The sequence below is a fragment of the Salvelinus fontinalis genome, chromosome 34 (genome assembly GCF_029448725.1).
Source record: "Salvelinus fontinalis isolate EN_2023a chromosome 34, ASM2944872v1, whole genome shotgun sequence".
Classification (NCBI taxonomy): Eukaryota; Metazoa; Chordata; class Actinopteri; order Salmoniformes; family Salmonidae; genus Salvelinus; species Salvelinus fontinalis.
The window spans coordinates 5428333-5446094 of record NC_074698.1 but is presented as its reverse complement, the minus strand read 5'-3'; the positions used below and the strand labels follow the sequence as shown (position 1 = coordinate 5446094).

The 17762-nt window shown below is 40.6% G+C and overlaps 2 protein-coding genes across 2 annotated transcripts; both read left to right on the top strand.

The window, feature by feature from the left end:
* Positions 1 to 261: 261 nt before the first annotated feature.
* LOC129832734 (homeobox protein Hox-B10a-like) lies at positions 262 to 3935 on the top strand. Its single transcript, XM_055896732.1, has 2 exons — positions 262 to 1060; positions 2573 to 3935. Exons 1-2 carry the CDS (start codon positions 262 to 264, stop codon positions 2848 to 2850), a joined length of 1077 nt encoding a protein of 358 aa, XP_055752707.1. The 3' UTR covers positions 2851 to 3935.
* Positions 3936 to 11320: 7385 nt separating this feature from the next.
* On the top strand, positions 11321 to 17753 carry LOC129832915 (homeobox protein Hox-B9a-like). The gene is made up of 2 exons (XM_055897041.1): positions 11321 to 11940; positions 15181 to 17753. Exons 1-2 carry the CDS (start codon positions 11427 to 11429, stop codon positions 15414 to 15416), a joined length of 750 nt encoding a protein of 249 aa, XP_055753016.1. The 5' UTR covers positions 11321 to 11426; the 3' UTR covers positions 15417 to 17753.
* The last annotated feature ends 9 nt before the right edge of the window (positions 17754 to 17762 follow it).

Below are 17762 nucleotides of genomic sequence, written 5' to 3'. Positions count from 1 at the left end.
CTCTGCCATTTTGAAGCTATTTTGAAAACAACTCCGCTACTTGCATTGACACATTGGCGATATGCATTTAATTTCATTAAAGATAGATAAGATAAGAAATGGATAAGAAATGAATTAAACAGGAAGTTCTGGGAATAGGAGATTTAGGCACTTGAATCAACCAGCGCCGCAAGGGGAGGAGCCTGCCGGTGAACCCCAGACGCTATTGGGTCCCTTGCAGGAAGCTGCTCGCCAGACTTTTCGTCAAAATATGTCCTAGCAATGTCATGCTCTGAGAGATTCGTTTTCACGGCGTCCTTGGTTAACTCTTTCGTGGACTACCGTCCAAAGGAGCCCCCCTCTGTGGCCCACCCTCACCAGCACGTCGCCCGCTCTGACCCGGACTGCAGTGTCCAAAATAACTGTGGTTCCGTGCCAAACACGGCCATACCCGGGACAATGAACCAGCACCAGCCGTTGCAGCCGCCAGAAGCAATGACCCAGCCTCGATACCAATACCACCAGGGAATACTGAACTGGGACGTGCCACACTTGAGCCCGGTCCGGGTGCCACAGGTCAGTGCGTGCCCTTACAGCGCGTCAAACAGAAAAGACAACTCCTCCTATTTGCTTCTGGAACCTGACAACCACTCAAAACCGTCACCGGACGTGTCTGCCTTCACCAGACTAATGTCAGAGATGGGCTCCATGACGGGCGGTTCTGGTCCAATTCAGGGCTACTTCCGCCCGGAGCAGTCATACTCGGGGATCAAAGTCCAGGAGTACAACAACTGCGTGCACAGCTTGCCCACGACCAATTCACCGCGCTCTCCCCACTCAGACTCGCGCCATTTGTGCAACTTGAGCTTCCCGGTGCTGCCATATCCAGACAATGACTTCAAGCGCGTTATTGATGACTTAGCGCTGGGCAGCAGTGAGTGTCAAGCCCAGAGAGGCGACAGCAGCAGCATCACCCTGGCCAGTCAGACCAACACGGAAGACTTGGTCATAGGTTTACGGCGAGACAAGCCCTCATCAGTCTTACCCGAGGGCGATAAAAGTCCCAGACAGGAGACGCAAGGTGGGTAAATGGAAGGAAAAGGCAAAAAAGCCTTGAAAGATAGAACGCGACCATGGCAATAGCCACAGGAAAACATGATCCGGTCAATCGAGACATGGTGCTTTTTTTTTTTTTTACAAAGGCTGTTAATTGAAGGGAAGAGAGAGGAGAGGACAAAGGGAGCCATTGCTCAAAATGTATTTATTGCACGGAACTACGCTCACCAGGCTAAATTGCACTCAATTTTACTGTGCGCTCTTTTGAACATCAAAACAGCGGAAGTCTCCTTTGTGTTTCGGGACAGTTAGCTAGGTGTAGCATACAGTTGATTGTGGGCCCAGGTTTATGTGAGAGTAGGCTATAAGCGACTGACTCAGTCTCACAATAAAATGTAGGCTAAAGCTAATGCTAGCTTCTATTAGCCTGCCGCAATGCTAGATGGTATAGCTAACATGAATATAGTTTCGTAAAATGAGCCGTAAAATCTCTAATTTAAAAAAGGCATCATATAACACGAACGTTAACCAATGAACCAAATATTGACATATTTCAGCTCAGGTTGTAAAGTCATCACGCATGCCAATATTTGACATTGAGTGTTCAAATATTACGCCATTTTGTTCAAAATAATATTTTTATGTACAACTATACCATGCTTGTCAATAGTAAATATCGAAATAAGTTGTCCAACGGCATTTGGCATATTAAAAATAAATTGTCATTATAGGCCTGTCATGATAGGCCTAGTGCAACAGATTAATGGATCAACAATAACCCATTTATTTTATGTGAAATCTTCTGATTTCTATAGCCTAATCAGAATAGAGCTTTGTCGCGTAATGATTTATTGAGGAGGCTAGCATCATTTAGCGTAACAACAGCCAATGCTTCGCTGTAAGGCTACACACCATTCACATCATCTTCTACATTCAGATAGACTACCACTTAGCTTTTTGTCCATTTACAATTTAAACATAGGAACATATTTAGATTCGTTAAAGATTTGATCCAAACACGGGGCCTAGCTTCGTTTTTATGTTTGACGCATGGGTTTCTAGACAAATGGATTTGACTCCAGTAGACACGGTACGACAGTCGTTCAATTCAATACCAGAATTGTGAGAACTATTCCTCTCCTATGCACGTGTCGTCCTACATATTTCAATTTGTCCTTTTGATAATAGTTTGTTCTTTTGATAATAACCTATTCACGCCCAAGTAGAATGTAAGTCGTGTTAGCTAAGGCCTACATGATAACAACCCTTGCATTTCAGAGAACTAGCAAACAGTGAATTAGAGGAGAAAATAGAACACAAAACAATTGTACTATCACACGCACGCGCGCACACACACACACACACACACACACACAGGGGAGAGAGGCATGTCACGTGACATTATATCACGTCATAAACTGAAATTATCAGCCAGGTAATGCCCGCGAGAGCATTTTAGAAATGTGCATATCCTAAAACAAAGAATTCGCGCTCTGCCAGTCTATCACTAAATAAATGTTTTGTCTTGTTTTGACAGAGGACGCAACATTCGAAAATGATGCGTCCCGTGGATGGCTGTGGGCGAAGGCGGGGAGGAAGAAGCGCTCTCCTTACACCAAATACCAAACCCTGGAGCTGGAAAAGGAGTTCCTCTTCAACATGTATCTGACTCGCGATCGCCGCCTGGAGATCGCTCGCAGTGTCAACCTCACTGACCGCCAAGTCAAAATCTGGTTCCAGAACCGCCGCATGAAGTTGAAGAAGATGACACGGGAACACAGAACCAGGGACACGGTCACACATTTCCCCATCTGATTCCTCACAAACATGGTGCGCAGAGACAGGCCTACATGGACAGGAGCACGGGATGATGCAAAGTCAATAATAGGATGGACCATATACTGAAGGATGTGGATAATAGAGGTTCTGATCTGAAGGATGGCCTGGATGAAAGTACTGTCTATGTCCTATACACTTTGCATGAGGATATGGTGGCTGTTACCGGTTACACTTGAGTTTTTCCATGATGGAGAAATATCGGGAAGCTTTTTCTTTCTCCATACCCCTGTCCCGCAACACCCTTCATAAAAGCACTTTATTTGATTATTGTCTTGTAGTTGTTTCTTGATAGCTCAATAGAATGATTGCAACGTTGCTTAATTGGTCTTTTTTGCCAGAAATAGGCTACCGTCTTGAATCGAAAACTATTGTTTACAGTTCATGCTAGGCTATGGGAAGCCAATTTTAAAGGATTATTTTATTTATGACGCGAGCACTATTTTATTTATTTTCGGACGCAATATATTTGTAAGCGCTGGAAAATGTGCACCAATAAGCACAATATGTTGAACTTTTGTAACGGATTTTAAACATGATTTCTTGTTTATACGGAGTCCTTTTTTCAGCTTGACTTGAAACAAAGGATGTGTTGATTACAATAATGAATGATTTGATTATTTAAAAAAATACCTTTTTGTTTTCTAAATGAGAGCATTTGAATTAAAGGTTACGCTTTCGGTGATATAGGGAAACGTGTTCCTACGCACATGAGCCCTTGAGTTTCCAAAAGGCAAGCCTGGGATATAATATATACTTTTGTCTTGTATTATTCATTTCTAAGCTAATATTTGTTTTGATATAGTTTCGCCTATCACTTCTGCTTGAATAAATATTCCCCAGTTCCCATATTTCTTCATTTGCAACTTCGATATGTATAGATGGAGAAAAACTGACAGAATAGTTTGATTTGAGTACATCCCATTGCAACAACTTAGGGTTCTAGACACCTATTACCCCCCTTAGCCCATTCCTCTTCCTAGGAGCCGACTCCTACCAGGTCATATGAGCTCCAGTAATGTGATTATTCTATCCTGTAGTGATGATTGTAATTGCTGTAACTATGATTATTAGGCTAGTATTTGTGGTTTGCAGTAGCATAGTTGTATGTTGTCATTTCCTTATCATAACAAGCAATGCCAATGCATATATTTGGTTTATACAAGGCCTATTTGAAAACAATTTATTCTGATTTAGGAGTGATTCCTTGTAATAACGAATAATGGATATAATATACTTTTACAAGGTTAGCCTACATCTATCGTGTCCCTTTAACCTTCTTTCCCTTGTTCACTAGCTGCGTTCAGTGGCTACCATTTTTTTTAGCCTACCTTCTGAATTCAAAATATGTATATATATTTTTTTCAAAAGCCAAGTTGCAAATGCCAGAATTTCCGCTGCTGATTTGCGGGTTGTTAGCCAACATACAGGACGGTCTTTAACGTCCTCTGGGAACAGTGTAGGCTTACATGCATTCCACATAGAATTCCCTCTTTTTTTTTGTCTTCCAGATTGTTAGAGATTGGTCGAGCTGGAATTATGATCTGGTCTGTGACATTTATAGCCTTTTACCAGATCATCATGATAACCACGGCACGTAAAAAAGAATAATAACGTGCGTGTGTTTAGTGTGTGCATATGATTATTTCGTCCCCATTGATTCCATTGGTATCTAGATTTATGGATTCATTCGACGTTATCTATCGTTTCATTCTGCATGGACTTTCTCTGATATTGTTCGAATATGAAGACTTGATAGAAAACACATGCCGCAACTTCCCCACACTGGATACTGGATATGATCGTTTTATCTGTTGGCCTTTTGTCTTAAAAGGAAACTGTGTAGCGTCTCCTGCTAGCATCGCCATATTGAAGAGCGCACGGTTTTAGTGACGCTGTCTGGGGCATCCAGGTTTTATCAGGGGCAATTGACAGGGCATTTATTGTAGACTCAGGAAGTCAGGGTAGCGGATGTGTCACAGGGATTCTAGTACTGTACTTTTCACTACAATAGTATTGCCTGCTATTGTGGTTAACAAAGACGTCTTAACGTCTTAACGTGCGTTATAGGCCTTTATGTGCATGATTGAAATGGCATGGGCATGCTACTTCCTCTCATATTCTTCATTCCTGCTGTATTGCAGTTTGTATCTTGTCTCGTTTTATAAGTGCTGATCACTTTAGTAGGCCAGTATATATGGAATAAAGGCTACATTTTAAAAACATGTTATTCATCTAGCGGAACCAAGAATAACGTTTATGGATGGTCACCCACGTTTATAAGGTATGGGAACTTGTCCAGTGGCTCAATCAGGTTCTCTGAAGGTCTTTGAAGAGAATATGAGACAAAGCTGTTGTGTGATTTAGGTAGTTTCAAGTTGTTGGGCTGGACGCTTATCACAGGAACCTGAAACTACCTGAATTACTCCAGTACTGCACATCAACGCCCGTGCGTAATGGACGAATGCAACAACAACGAGAATGAGCCGTTTCCACACGTCTGCGCACTACCCTCCATTTTGTAATTGCACACTAAAAATGTATTCAATATGATCTAGAAAAGTTGTTATTGTTGACATGTATTTCCCTCCCAAGAGTCAACTTATTGCACATGGGCTTGTGGAGAGTTAAACGGCAAATTTAAGCCTCCCCCAAAATGCCTGCGTACACTTGGGTGTGATGAACGCTTCTTCTAATATAATAAATACATTGTATGAAGTACAGCACGCCCAGACGCCGTAAATTATCTACCGTAAAAACACCAGCACCGGCTCTACCTCATATTCACACCAGCATGTTTTTACTTTGCGTCAGGGGCAATGCTCATATATAATTTGCAGGCAATGTAATAGCACATTAACATTTACCGTCTACAATACATTTTCTAACTTCTATCTTGTTTCAACTTTGTAATACAAGACAAATATCATTCACAATTTTTTTGTTCTAATTTTCTGCATTGTGATCACGAACTTTTCAATAAACTTCAATGAACAAAATCAAACTCAGAAGCCATATATGCTTTTGATAAATGTGTTTATTTCTTACAGATAAATGTCACAGCATTACCGTTGATACCTTCACAAAGTATTCATTACCCTTCACTTATACCACATTTTGTTGAATTCAAAATGGATAAAATGGATATTTTTTTCTCACCCATCTAAACACAATGCCCCATAATCACAAAGTAAAATCATGCTTTTCAAAATGTATGGTAGGTTTATTGAAAATTAAATACAGAAATATCTAATTTAAATGAGTATTCACACCCCTGAGTCAATACATGTTTAGGATTACAGCTGTGAGTCTTTCTGGGTAAGACTCTAAGAGCTTTGCACACCTGGATTGTACAATATTTGCACATTATTTATTTATTTTATTCCTAAAGCTCCATCACGTTGGTTGTTGATCATTGCTAGACAGCCATTTTCAAGTCTTGCCATAGATTTTCAAGGCAATTTAATTCAAAACTGTAACACGGTAGGTCAGGATCATTCAGTGTTGTCTTGGTAAGCAACTCCAGTGTACATTTGGCCTTGTGTTATAGGTTATTGTCATGCTGAAAGGTGAATTTGTCTCCCAGTGTTTGTTGGAAAGCAGACTGAACAAGGTTTTCCACTAGGATTTTTAATGCTTAGCTCTATTCCGTTTATTTAAATTTTAAAAATCTCCATAGTCTTTGTCGATGACAAGCATACCCATAACATGATGCAGCCACCAATGTGCTTGAAAATATGAAGTGGTACTCAGGACATAAAGTAAATTTTTTGCTACATTTTTCACAGTTTTACTTTAATCCCTTATTGCAAAACGGATGCATGTTTTGGAATATTTGAGTTCTCTAGAGGCTTCCTTTTCAATCTGTCATTTAGGTTATTATTGTAGAGTAAGTACAATGTTGATCCATCCTCAGTTTTCTCCTATCCTAAAGCGGTTTCCTTTCTCTCCGGCAACTGAATTAGGAAGAACGCCTGTATCTTTGTAGTGACTGGGTGTATTGATACACCATCCAAAATGTAATTGATAATATTCAATGTTTGCTTTTTTTTTTTTTTTTTTTTTTAACAAGGTTCTTTGCGAGGCATTGGAAAACCTCCCTGGTCTTTGTGGTTGAATCTGAGGGACCTTACAGAAAATTGCATGTGTGGGGTACAGAGATGAGCTAGTCATTCAAAAATCATGTTAAACACTATTATTGCCCACAGTGAGTCCATGCAACTTATTACGTGACTTGTTAAGGAAATGTTTACCCCTGAACTTATTTAGGCTTGTCGTAACAAAGGGGTTGAATACTTATTGACTCAAGACATTTCAGCTTTTCATTTGATATTAACTTGTAAAAATATCTAAAAGCATAATTCCACTCTGACATTATAGGTTATTGTGTATAGGCAGGTGACACAAAATCTCAATTTAACCGTTTTAAATTTCAGGCTGTAACACAACAAAATATGGAAAAAGTCAAGGGGTGTGAATACTTTCGGAAGGCACTGTACGTCTTCACATATAACCCAAGGGTTACCATGAATTTTACCACAGGGATGTCTCTATTGGGAAAATGACAGTTACACGTGAATGGCTGACACACTTTCTCTTGTTTGTTTTGATGATTTCATGTGAAAGAGTATAGACTTTTTGGACTGGTATGAAGAGCGAGGCCCTTAGGGGTGTGTGTGTGAGTTGTGTGTTGTGAGTGTGTTTGAGAGAGAGATCTGTCATCATGAAACCTAACAAATTCATTAACTTGGTCTGAAGGTGGATTCTTACACGTTCAATGGCAATGAATGTAAAACAGGTTAGCCCCGATCTGCCATTGTATTCTGCATTTCAGTTGGCAAAGAAGCATATTACCTACTTTCCCAGAGTTAGATAAACTCATGGATGCTATTTGTATTTCTCTGCATCCATTATGAAGGAAGTTAGAGGTAGTTTCGCGAGCCAATGCTAACTAGCGTTAGCGCAATGACTGAAAGTCTATGGTATTGAGTAGCATGCTAGCAGTTACCACATGCTTCCAGTCATTGCGCTGTTTCTACTAATATGCTAGCAGTTACCATAGACTTCCAGTCATTGTGCTAATGCTCGTTAGCAATTGCACTAACACTACTTAGCAACTTCCTTCAAACTGTACGCAGAGACATAAAATGGTATCCATGATTTAATCAGACTCTGGGGAAGTAGTTAAAGGGTTTCATTGCCAAAATCCTGAAGTATCCCTTTAAGGCTTATCCAGAGGGGGCTCACAGAAAGATGACAGAGCGTAACACATATTCATGTCAGAACGGTAATTAACAGACATAGTAAGTTTGTATGCAGTCATGTCAAACTTTCAAACTTCAATGTCTGTAATTTTATTTCAGCAGTGTTCACGAAAACATGACCCTTATTTAGACGCTAGCTGAAAAAGCTAAAGGTCAATTCATTTGCATTTCAGCAACAACTTCATGACACTGCGTTCGATATATATATATATATATATATATATATATATATATATATATATATATATATATATATATATATATATATATATATATATTTATTATATTTTATCTGATCAGGATAGATAATGCAATGCATAAGAATAGCATATGTTATATAGTACACAGAGAGCAAGCATATGTGTTAACTATTTCCCACATACACTCATGTCTTGATTATTAATATCTTAAAGGCAAAGCACTTGTACTCAACATTCCACAGAAATGTAAGGCTGATTTATTGTGACTAGTTACTGCTCAAATGTGTAGGTTACTGTTTACTGCTTTAGGCTAGCAGCAACAATCACCGAAAGAACTGCAGACTGCATACTATTTAGCATATAGGCTAATATTAGCTACATGCTATGCTAATGCTGAAGCTTCTACTACTAACCTATACAGGCCTGCTGCTGCTACTATTACTACTACTACTTTCTTACAACGCACTGTTATGTAAAATGTGTTATATTTAGTAAATAGCCTATTATGGTTATGTAGTCCCAAGTGCAAGCGGGCTAGCTTTAGTAAGAGCATCAGAACCTTTAAAATCAAGCATTTACTGTCAACAAAGGAGGATACAAATAGATTAGGCCTACTTGGAGATGGGGTTGGTAACATAATCATAGTTGACATGAGTTTCCTAATATCATAATCACTTAAGGAATTAGACTGAATACCATTATATAGTGGTATTTACAAACGAATATTATTCACATAAGACAGGAGAGCAACAAAATATTATTCACATTATTTGAACGTTGTAAAACACACCAATATCCCTTCCCTCTTTTTTTGCGGACAAATTAAGCTACATAGTATATAAAGGCATGTAGCCAAAGTTAATTAACAACATTTAGGATAAAAACGTTTCTGTATAGAACCAAAAAGTGTTATATACTTGCTTCCCCGTAAGGTCCCATATAGAACTATTGGGTTCCATCCCATAAAGGGTTCTATATGGAACCTTACGTGGTTCTACATATATTCTTTAGGGGTGCCATATATGAAGCAAGCAATAGAACCCTTTTTGGTTCTATCCGGAACCTTTTCCCCACGAGTGTAGGCTACTCACAAAACTTATTTCATTAGCTCTCTTGTGCAGAAATCCACTTAAGAGACTTTCTGAGTGTCTTTAAACAGTTCTAAAGAACCTGAGCATAATCATAAGATATTTCATTTTGCACGTCACTAGTGTTGCCCATAGCTTTGGAGAGGCGATGTGATAGTTATTGTAACTCCTGGCAATATTAGGTTTCTTATTGAAAAGTGGAGGCTCTTGTAGTCGGAAGAAATATCTGATGATGAATTATAAGTATAGATACATGTGTTTGTTTCATGGTTTGTTTTACGTTGATTTAACAATGAGGTGTTATCAAACCCTTATTATTGTAACTTGTAGGCCTATCTCCTTACCAGTGATTACATTTTGTTACGATAATTACGATACGATAGTCTACCACATTTAATTAAACGTTGCTCTTGACATATTTTTAAAAACATTTCGTGCGGTTGGCAGATAATGTTTTCAATGTTTACTACTCCAATGTATCTAATTAAGTTGTTGGCACTTTGCACAGCGGGTATTGGGTGGAGTGTATTCAATTACCAATGCAACATTCAAGCCAGTGGAAGGCTACACGCAATGTTATGTAGGGAAAACATTCAAATGGCCTTACAGATGAATCTCATCTACCCAATTCCCTTTCGCATGTTATCGTGCTTTGGAATTAGTCTATATATTTTTTTAACATAACAGCTGCTAGGCTATTTAGTGCTCAATAACCCTGCAGATATATTCGAGTGCAAACACAGCGCAAAGTCTTCTCAGCCGTAGGTATTCCTATATTGCTGTTCTTTTTGCACTTGATAGAAGTTGTTCTGTAACTGAAATGCATTAGATGCTAGCACGAGAGCCAGTGGAAGGCAGAGAGAGCATTGAAGGCCGAGGCCAAAGCTTTGACCCGCTTGAATGTGACAAGTCATGCACAATACCTGGAAAGCTGCCAGAAATAAATATGAACTGTCTCCAAACCGTTAACTTATGAGTCTTCTTCGCTTCCCCCTGTATCAGTAAAATGGTCATCGTCCTCTGGGTTTTCGAATATCCCGGTGTAGTCTCACTTCTGCGGTGTTTACTTTTAGTGTCTGAGTGTGAAGTGAGCGTTTTTGTCAGTGGCAGGAATGCTACAGCAGAGTCGTTTACGGTCCCCGCCACAGGCGATATATCAAGTCTATAAAAATCAAAGCTGCCTGATGTAGTATTTTATTATAGTATTAAACGACCAAAAAAGTTCAAGTAGTTCCTTCCATAAAGACAGGGGATTGGCACGCAGTAGTGTTTAATGCGCTCGTTAAGAAACATTACTCTTAATCTTCCAATAAAGCATGAACATAGACATTTCCTACACCAGAGGAAACTCAGACGCACGTTTAAAGAAAACAAACCAATAAACGTCTAAAAACTTGAAGATTTGAAACATAAAACGTTATCCGTGATAGACATCCAGAGATGAACGTGGTAGAGAAATAATGGCGCCTTAATAGTATTCCGATGTTAGATAGATTCTGATGATATATTGGGCATTCATACACGTAATATATTGGATAAGGCTTATTGTATTCAACGGCCTTGTTCCATGAGACGCATGCATGTTTATCAGTTTGATAAAGAAAATAATGTGGTCGCTTATTTTGTCGTCCATTGTTTCCAATATGCATGTATAGTGTCGTTGGGATGCATAATTCAGCTGGATGTTTCTACGACAGCCTACAGATACCCACATATATATGGACGCATTCACATTTTGCATATTGCATAAACAAGACAATTTATTTAGAGAGGAAAATATGTACAGTGCTAGGAGAGGTGCAGCCCCCTTGGCGGATTGATTTACGCCCCATTGACGCTTTATCAGGCTCGTGAAAAAAGTCTGACCAATCATTTCGCTCCGAGCGCACAGCCCCAGCAACCTAGCTCTACTTTGTTCGTAGGCTAGTAGAAGGCTAGTAAAAAAAGACTTCTGTCCTATATGTTTTCAATTCAATGAACCGTGAATTGTATAATGTCCGAGAATGTCAATTTCTGGAACGCTGAGCAACTATTATGTGGACTCTATAATAAGTCACGAGAGCGAAGATCCGACTTCAGTCAGGTTTTCCAATGTACAGTATTCCAACTCCAGGCAACCGGGGGGACATGGCGAGCATCCCGAATTCCCCTCTTGTAGCTTCCAGCCTAAACCTCCAGTTTTTAGCTCGTCCTGGAGCCCGTTCAGCCCCCATGCCTCCAATGGCTTACCAGCGGTTTACCATCCATACATCCCGACTCAGCCCGTGCCTTCCACGGACACCCGATACATACGCACTTGGCTCGACTGCGCTCCGCGCTCGGAGTCCCTCCCCGGGCAGGGGCAGGTCAAGAGGGAGCCGCTACTGGGAAACCTCGGGGAACCCCCCAAAATCGGTGGACACGAGTACATTTTGGAATCCTCTTCGGCAAGAGAGATGAATTCCAGCCAGGGCTCCGGATTCGAGGACAATAAGGATATCTGTGAAGGTAGCGAAGACAAAGACGGGCCAGATCAAAGTAAGTTATAAAGCGAGGAAGTGAACAGTCTGTAAAGCTTTTAATGCTGTCATAAAACAGGAACAAAGAGATAGCGAGCCATAGAGGCTCACTACCAAATATGGTCCGTAGTGTGCGTCTAATTTACTATGTATGTTTACGTTAGAATTATTATCATACATTTATACATACATCAGGTCAGGGTATGGATGGTATTCTGTTTTGGAGCTTGCGACATTTCACGTGCGCGGTTTTCTGCGCTGTCCTGCCTTAGTTGTGGGGACCAACTGGTATTGAATATGATTTGACTGCAGTAAGTTTTGGCACACGGTCTCTGAGAACAGGTTATCTGCGCCCAGTTGCACTTTAGTGCAGTTCGTTTTGTCAGCAGCTTGTTTTAATCCAGTAATAACCGAACAGCACCTCATGATAAACGTCCATCTATTGAACAGTGTGCCAAGAGCCTCTCCAGTGCAAATGTAGGGTTTACCAGGGCAAGGCCCCCTTAACTCTAGTCAATATTGTAGTGTAAATGTCCTCTCTAAGGGAAAACGAGCATTTGTTTCATTCACGTCTGATGACAGTAGTCTATTTATAGACATTTCATGTAATTTAGAAGGTGGAGTGTGGGGGATTGGGCTATATGTTCGTTTTTGCAATAATTATTTTTTTGGCAAAGAAACCGCATTGACGACATTTTCTGGAAAGAAAGTTTTATTTGTGCCTTTAGCGCTGTTGAGTGGGCAAGAGTCTCTCTTTAACACCACCAAATAAATCTGAAACATTTTCCAAGTGAGACTCACAGTTGGGTTTTTTTTACAAGCAGACTCATCTGTCTGAGCTATATGACATTATGTGGAGGATGCTGGTCACTGCACTCTCAGTTGACTCGCTGTTCTAGCCATGCCTATGGTTGCCTTGACAGAATAAAATGAATTTTCTCTCCTTTACCAACACTGCCTCATAAGATCAGGCTGGCTATTAATCAGGCCTGGAGCCGAGCCGGAGTGGAAACCTATATATTTGTGTTACTCCGCACAGCACAGTCTTGTTGAAATAGGTTTTGCGTGCTCGCCCGGTAACGTTTTGGTGCGCCGGGACACATAGAGATATATCATACATCTGAGGCCTAACCTACATTGGGTGGGTCAAGGTTCTGACAGATGGTCATTTTCGAGTAGCATGGACTGACGGTGGAGACGAACGTCGATTGGAATCCACAAAATGGGTTCACGCACTACGTGAACTCTCTAATGGATGGTGCGCAACAGAATTCCCCTTTGTGTTGCCCTGGGCGGCATTCCAGAATAAACTACGGGCAAAGGCAATGAAGTTGGGAATTACACGTCCCTCTTTGTGCTAGCAGCGGCTTGTGAGTGAAAAAAAGTGATTGCCCCTGAAGTTTATTAAGTTATAAGGCCAGCCAACATCACTATTAATTGTAGTATGTTGGCTCCCTGGGACAGTTGGGGAAAAACCTATAAAATACGATGCAATCTTATTGTAGAGAAATGCAATAACGAATCTCTCTAGGCATATACGAAAGGTCAATTTCTCAGACTATTAAGGTAAAATTGCGAAGAGACATGATGGTATAATAACGGTCTGTAGCCATTATGTGTTTCCATCCCAACATTCGTCACAAAACAGACCATGATCATCCAACGACAATACCCTCTTAAACGTGCATTGTTGCAGATTATGTCTCGGAGCTCATAAGTATTTAGATGGCACACCTCTATCTCCGACGTGTCCGCCGGCAACGGATAGCTTTACAGGGTTATCAATCATCCCCGAGGGATTATTTCCTTTCATGATAACAATAGGATTGCGTCATAAGATTTAGGATATTGGAGACAGTTGATGTGGTATGAAAGTGCGTGTCTAGGGGCATGGGCCGATTCGATTTCTCTACGTTGGTTACATGTATGTAGCCTAAGAGAAATGGCCATGGGCTTCAATGAGCCCAGATTTTTTTTCATCTGTAGAAATGCACGGATCCATTGGCCAAAGCTATAACCCTTCACATATCCGTACGCGTTATGGGATAGCACTGGATGGTTTGTCATGCAGTGACAGGAAAAGCCCTGACTTTGCACGGGATGAATGACACTAGGTGATTATGTACTTGGGGAATGCGAAGCACCACTTTGCGTGTCACAAAGCCCACTTCTACCTCCAGTGCCTCGGAACAGGCATTTGTGTCCACTTGCAGATGCAATCGATCCAATGCCATGCCTGGGAGATTTATATCCCCACGGCCTTTTGAGTAATCAAGGTATTCTCAGTTTAAGCTTTTCTAGGCCGTTTGAATGCCATGGTAGCCCAACATGCAGGCTATACACAGTGATGTTATACCAAAAGCAACTGTGAGGAAATGTAGATGGGCCTACATGAAAATACATAGCATGCATTCCCGAGAAAGCCACCAGAGAGGAAAGGCGTCTCCACGGAGACAGCAAGAATTATTTCCCCTGGAACATATCCCATAAAAAGGAGATAATCCACTTTCCAAAGCAACCGCATTTCAGGGGGACTGCATTTTTGTTTGGGTTCGGCTCTGTTGCTCACTATAGGTCTCTCATAGTTCCAATGCTTTTGGCTCTGTTGGGGGAGGATAGCTTCTCCTCAAAACCATGCTGCGCTTTCTTCACTAATTGCATTCGGCTGAGGCCTGCTAACCAAGCTGAAGGGTGGAGTGCATTGCCATGATTGGAGGTTCTGACAAAAAAAAAAAAAAAGGAGAATCGTAGTTCACGAGATATCATCACATCCCAGTGTTCCCACCCATTTAGAGTGCACTTCTCACAAACAGGGTGATTTTCAAGGTCTAGTGGGGTGAAGGACACGAGTACTTTTTCCATTATCTTTGTGTTTCCCATTTATGACGTTGTTATGGTAACATGAAAAGACACCTTGTGGTCCAGGAAGTACTTTCATGGTAACATGTACATTGATGGAACTGCCTGTTCTCTAAACCCATTTACAATACCAACCAAGGTCACCTTCGGCCTGAGGGGAGGTGAGGAACTACTTTCCTCTCTCCTCTACATTACCGAACACGGTTCCATTTGGAGCAATATGAGCCTTGGCTTTTGATATCACTTTAACTCAATTATATAACGTATGGGCATGGATATCTTGTTATTACGCACGCATGTTTGTATTTAGTTATGTTATGAGGCTTGCTAGTCTAGGGCCTATTCTGGTCTGTGTTTGTTAGCCATTTACTAAAGGTGTCTGTCTGACTTTCCCTTGTAGATGACCCCTCTGTCAACTGGTTGCATGCCCGGTCTTCCCGGAAGAAGCGGTGCCCTTACACGAAATACCAAACCCTCGAGCTCGAGAAAGAGTTCCTCTTCAACATGTACCTCACCCGGGACAGAAGGCACGAGGTAGCGCGCTCCCTGAACTTGACCGAGAGACAAGTCAAAATATGGTTCCAAAACCGACGGATGAAAATGAAAAAAATGAACAAGGACCAACCCAAGGATTAAGAAAAAAGGGGAGTGCTATTAAAAAACACCACCATCACAAAGAGTCTGCTTTCTCGTTACTTTTCCCTTAAATAGGCATACATGGACTGTAATGGGTAAAGTAGGGGTACAGGAAGCTTGTTTTTGTTATTTTCCATATCGATGTGAAATACCCTCTGACGTTATAGAAGCACAGACCAATAGAGAAAACCCTTATGGTCCATTGTAGCTGAGTTGGTATTGCATGGCGCTTGTGACGCCAGGGTAGTTGGTTTGTTTCCCGGGATCACCCGTACATAAAATGTATGCACGCATGACTGTAAGTCGCTTTGGATAAAAGCGTCTGCTAAATGGCATATATTATACTATACAGTAGAAAGGAGGGTGGATTCACGCGGCTCTTTCTCAAGCGCTGCTTTTACCACGTATTTATTGCTTTACGCATGACGCCAACGCTCATCAGGAGAGGCGCGGAGGTGCTGAAACGTCGGTTTCATGTGGTCATTAATACATAAGAGAAACGGTTGTAGTTAAAGGGTGTGTGCAACCTGCATTTATTCTTATCTTTTAGTTTTTTTGTTCGCTCCGTTCCTCTGTTCAACTCCATAGATGCGTCTTACGTAATGACGGTGCTAGGCCTGTAACTGATCCTTCGCGAAAAATACATCCTTTTATTTTCCGAGCAGCAGTTCCCCAATTCAGTTCCTCGATGATGTTATGTTTTAAATCGATCTAGTGTGTCTTACGTAATGACGGCGTCACATCCCCCAGAGCCCCTTTGACTGGGTCGCATTAACCAAAATATCAGGGTCCAGGTATTTGTTGTAATCCCTTTAAATACTAACTCAACAGGTATATGCACACTCTTATATGCATCACATTTTTCTACATAATACTTTCACATTCAAGTTCCTTGTGCGTAATAACCTAATAAGGGTTTCATATGGAAAGGTCTATGACATGGCTCTCCAACCCTGTTCCCGGAGAGGTACTCTCCTGTAGGTTTTCACTCCAACTCCAGGTTTGTAATGAACCTGATTCAGCTTATCAACCAGACAAATGTTAGAATCAGGTACGCTAGATTAGGGTTGGAGTGAAAAGATACAGGACAATAGCTTTCCAGGAACAGGATTGGTGAACCCTGGTCTATGGGGTATTTATCCGTTAACATTTCCATGAGACCAATGTTACTATTTCATTGTGTAATTGCTAAAAAATATATATATATATTTTAGACTACTTGATGTGGAAATTAATCAGGAATACGTGTTTTCGGGTAGATAGCGCGACATGGTATATTTCATTGAAGTATCATATGCAACAATGTTAGATCACATTCAAGATGGAACCTTGTTCGTGACTGGGATTAATCCTAGTTTTATATAGTTCGGTCTGCCAATATAAGGTCAGTAGATCCAGTGGCCCTTAGCCTACTTGCTTTGATCTAATGACTGTGCAGTCTAACATTGGGACGTTTCAAACATTTACGTGGACGTAAAAGGGCCTACAATAACCCGCCCTTTTACGCTCTCTCTCATTTTGATTTATGCCATAAAAAGATTTACTCCTACGCGCTAAATACAGGATATAACATATGTCGAAGAAAAACAAGCCTACATTGTCTAAGAATAAAATGTTTACATTGTTAGCGCATGCCTAATATCATAATGAAATGTAATTTATTTCTTTATGTTTGTGTGTTTTGGAAATGAAAATCTATCTAAAGAAAATGCGCCATGCTATAGCAGTTTTTGGATGGTAATATTTCTAATTAATTGTAAATAGGCCTAGGTGAATAATCTCGATTGTTTTAATTGGAATGAGTTGAATATGTTCAAAATTGGTGTTTTGGGAAATGACATCGGAGTTGAATGAGCAGACGTCGTTTCTCCAGTTTTAGATATTGTTTACATGTTCTTGTCCAGAATGTATTGAGCATTAACTGATTTAACCGTGTTGTCAATACAATAAGGAATGACGTACTTATTTGGTGTACATGTATTTTTGTATGTTTGTTTGTTTGTTTGTTTGTGTGAGTACTTACAAACATCCTGGGAGACTCTTAGGATGCATTTTCAGTGAGATATGAAATGGGTGGCGTTTCTGGAGTCGCGCGCACGGCTGACCTTCATTCTGAATATTAAGGAGCATTAGACCCCATTGTGTCTCCATGCGCTCGAAGCCTCGCATATTCATTGCAGAGGCCTTCAGGTCATCTCAGTTGGACTCTTCATTTTTAATAACAACAACGCTGTAAGGACCGACTCCAGAAACTACCAACCCCCTCTCAGTCTTTTTTTTTTTTTATATCACATTAATCTCTTGTGTCCCTTATGTAAATTGTATTCAGTCCTGTGTTGTTTATCT

Excerpts from the sequence above, each read along its gene's own strand:
- LOC129832915 (XM_055897041.1), top strand. The coding sequence starts at position 11,427 with ATGTCAATTTCTGGAACGCTGAGCAACTATTATGTGGACTCTATAATA. Across the intron at positions 11,941-15,180 it reads CAAAGACGGGCCAGATCAAA|ATGACCCCTCTGTCAACTGG; the intron begins GTAAGTTATAAA and ends TTTCCCTTGTAG.
- LOC129832734 (XM_055896732.1), top strand. The coding sequence starts at position 262 with ATGTCATGCTCTGAGAGATTCGTTTTCACGGCGTCCTTGGTTAACTCT. Across the intron at positions 1,061-2,572 it reads TCCCAGACAGGAGACGCAAG|AGGACGCAACATTCGAAAAT; the intron begins GTGGGTAAATGG and ends TTGTTTTGACAG.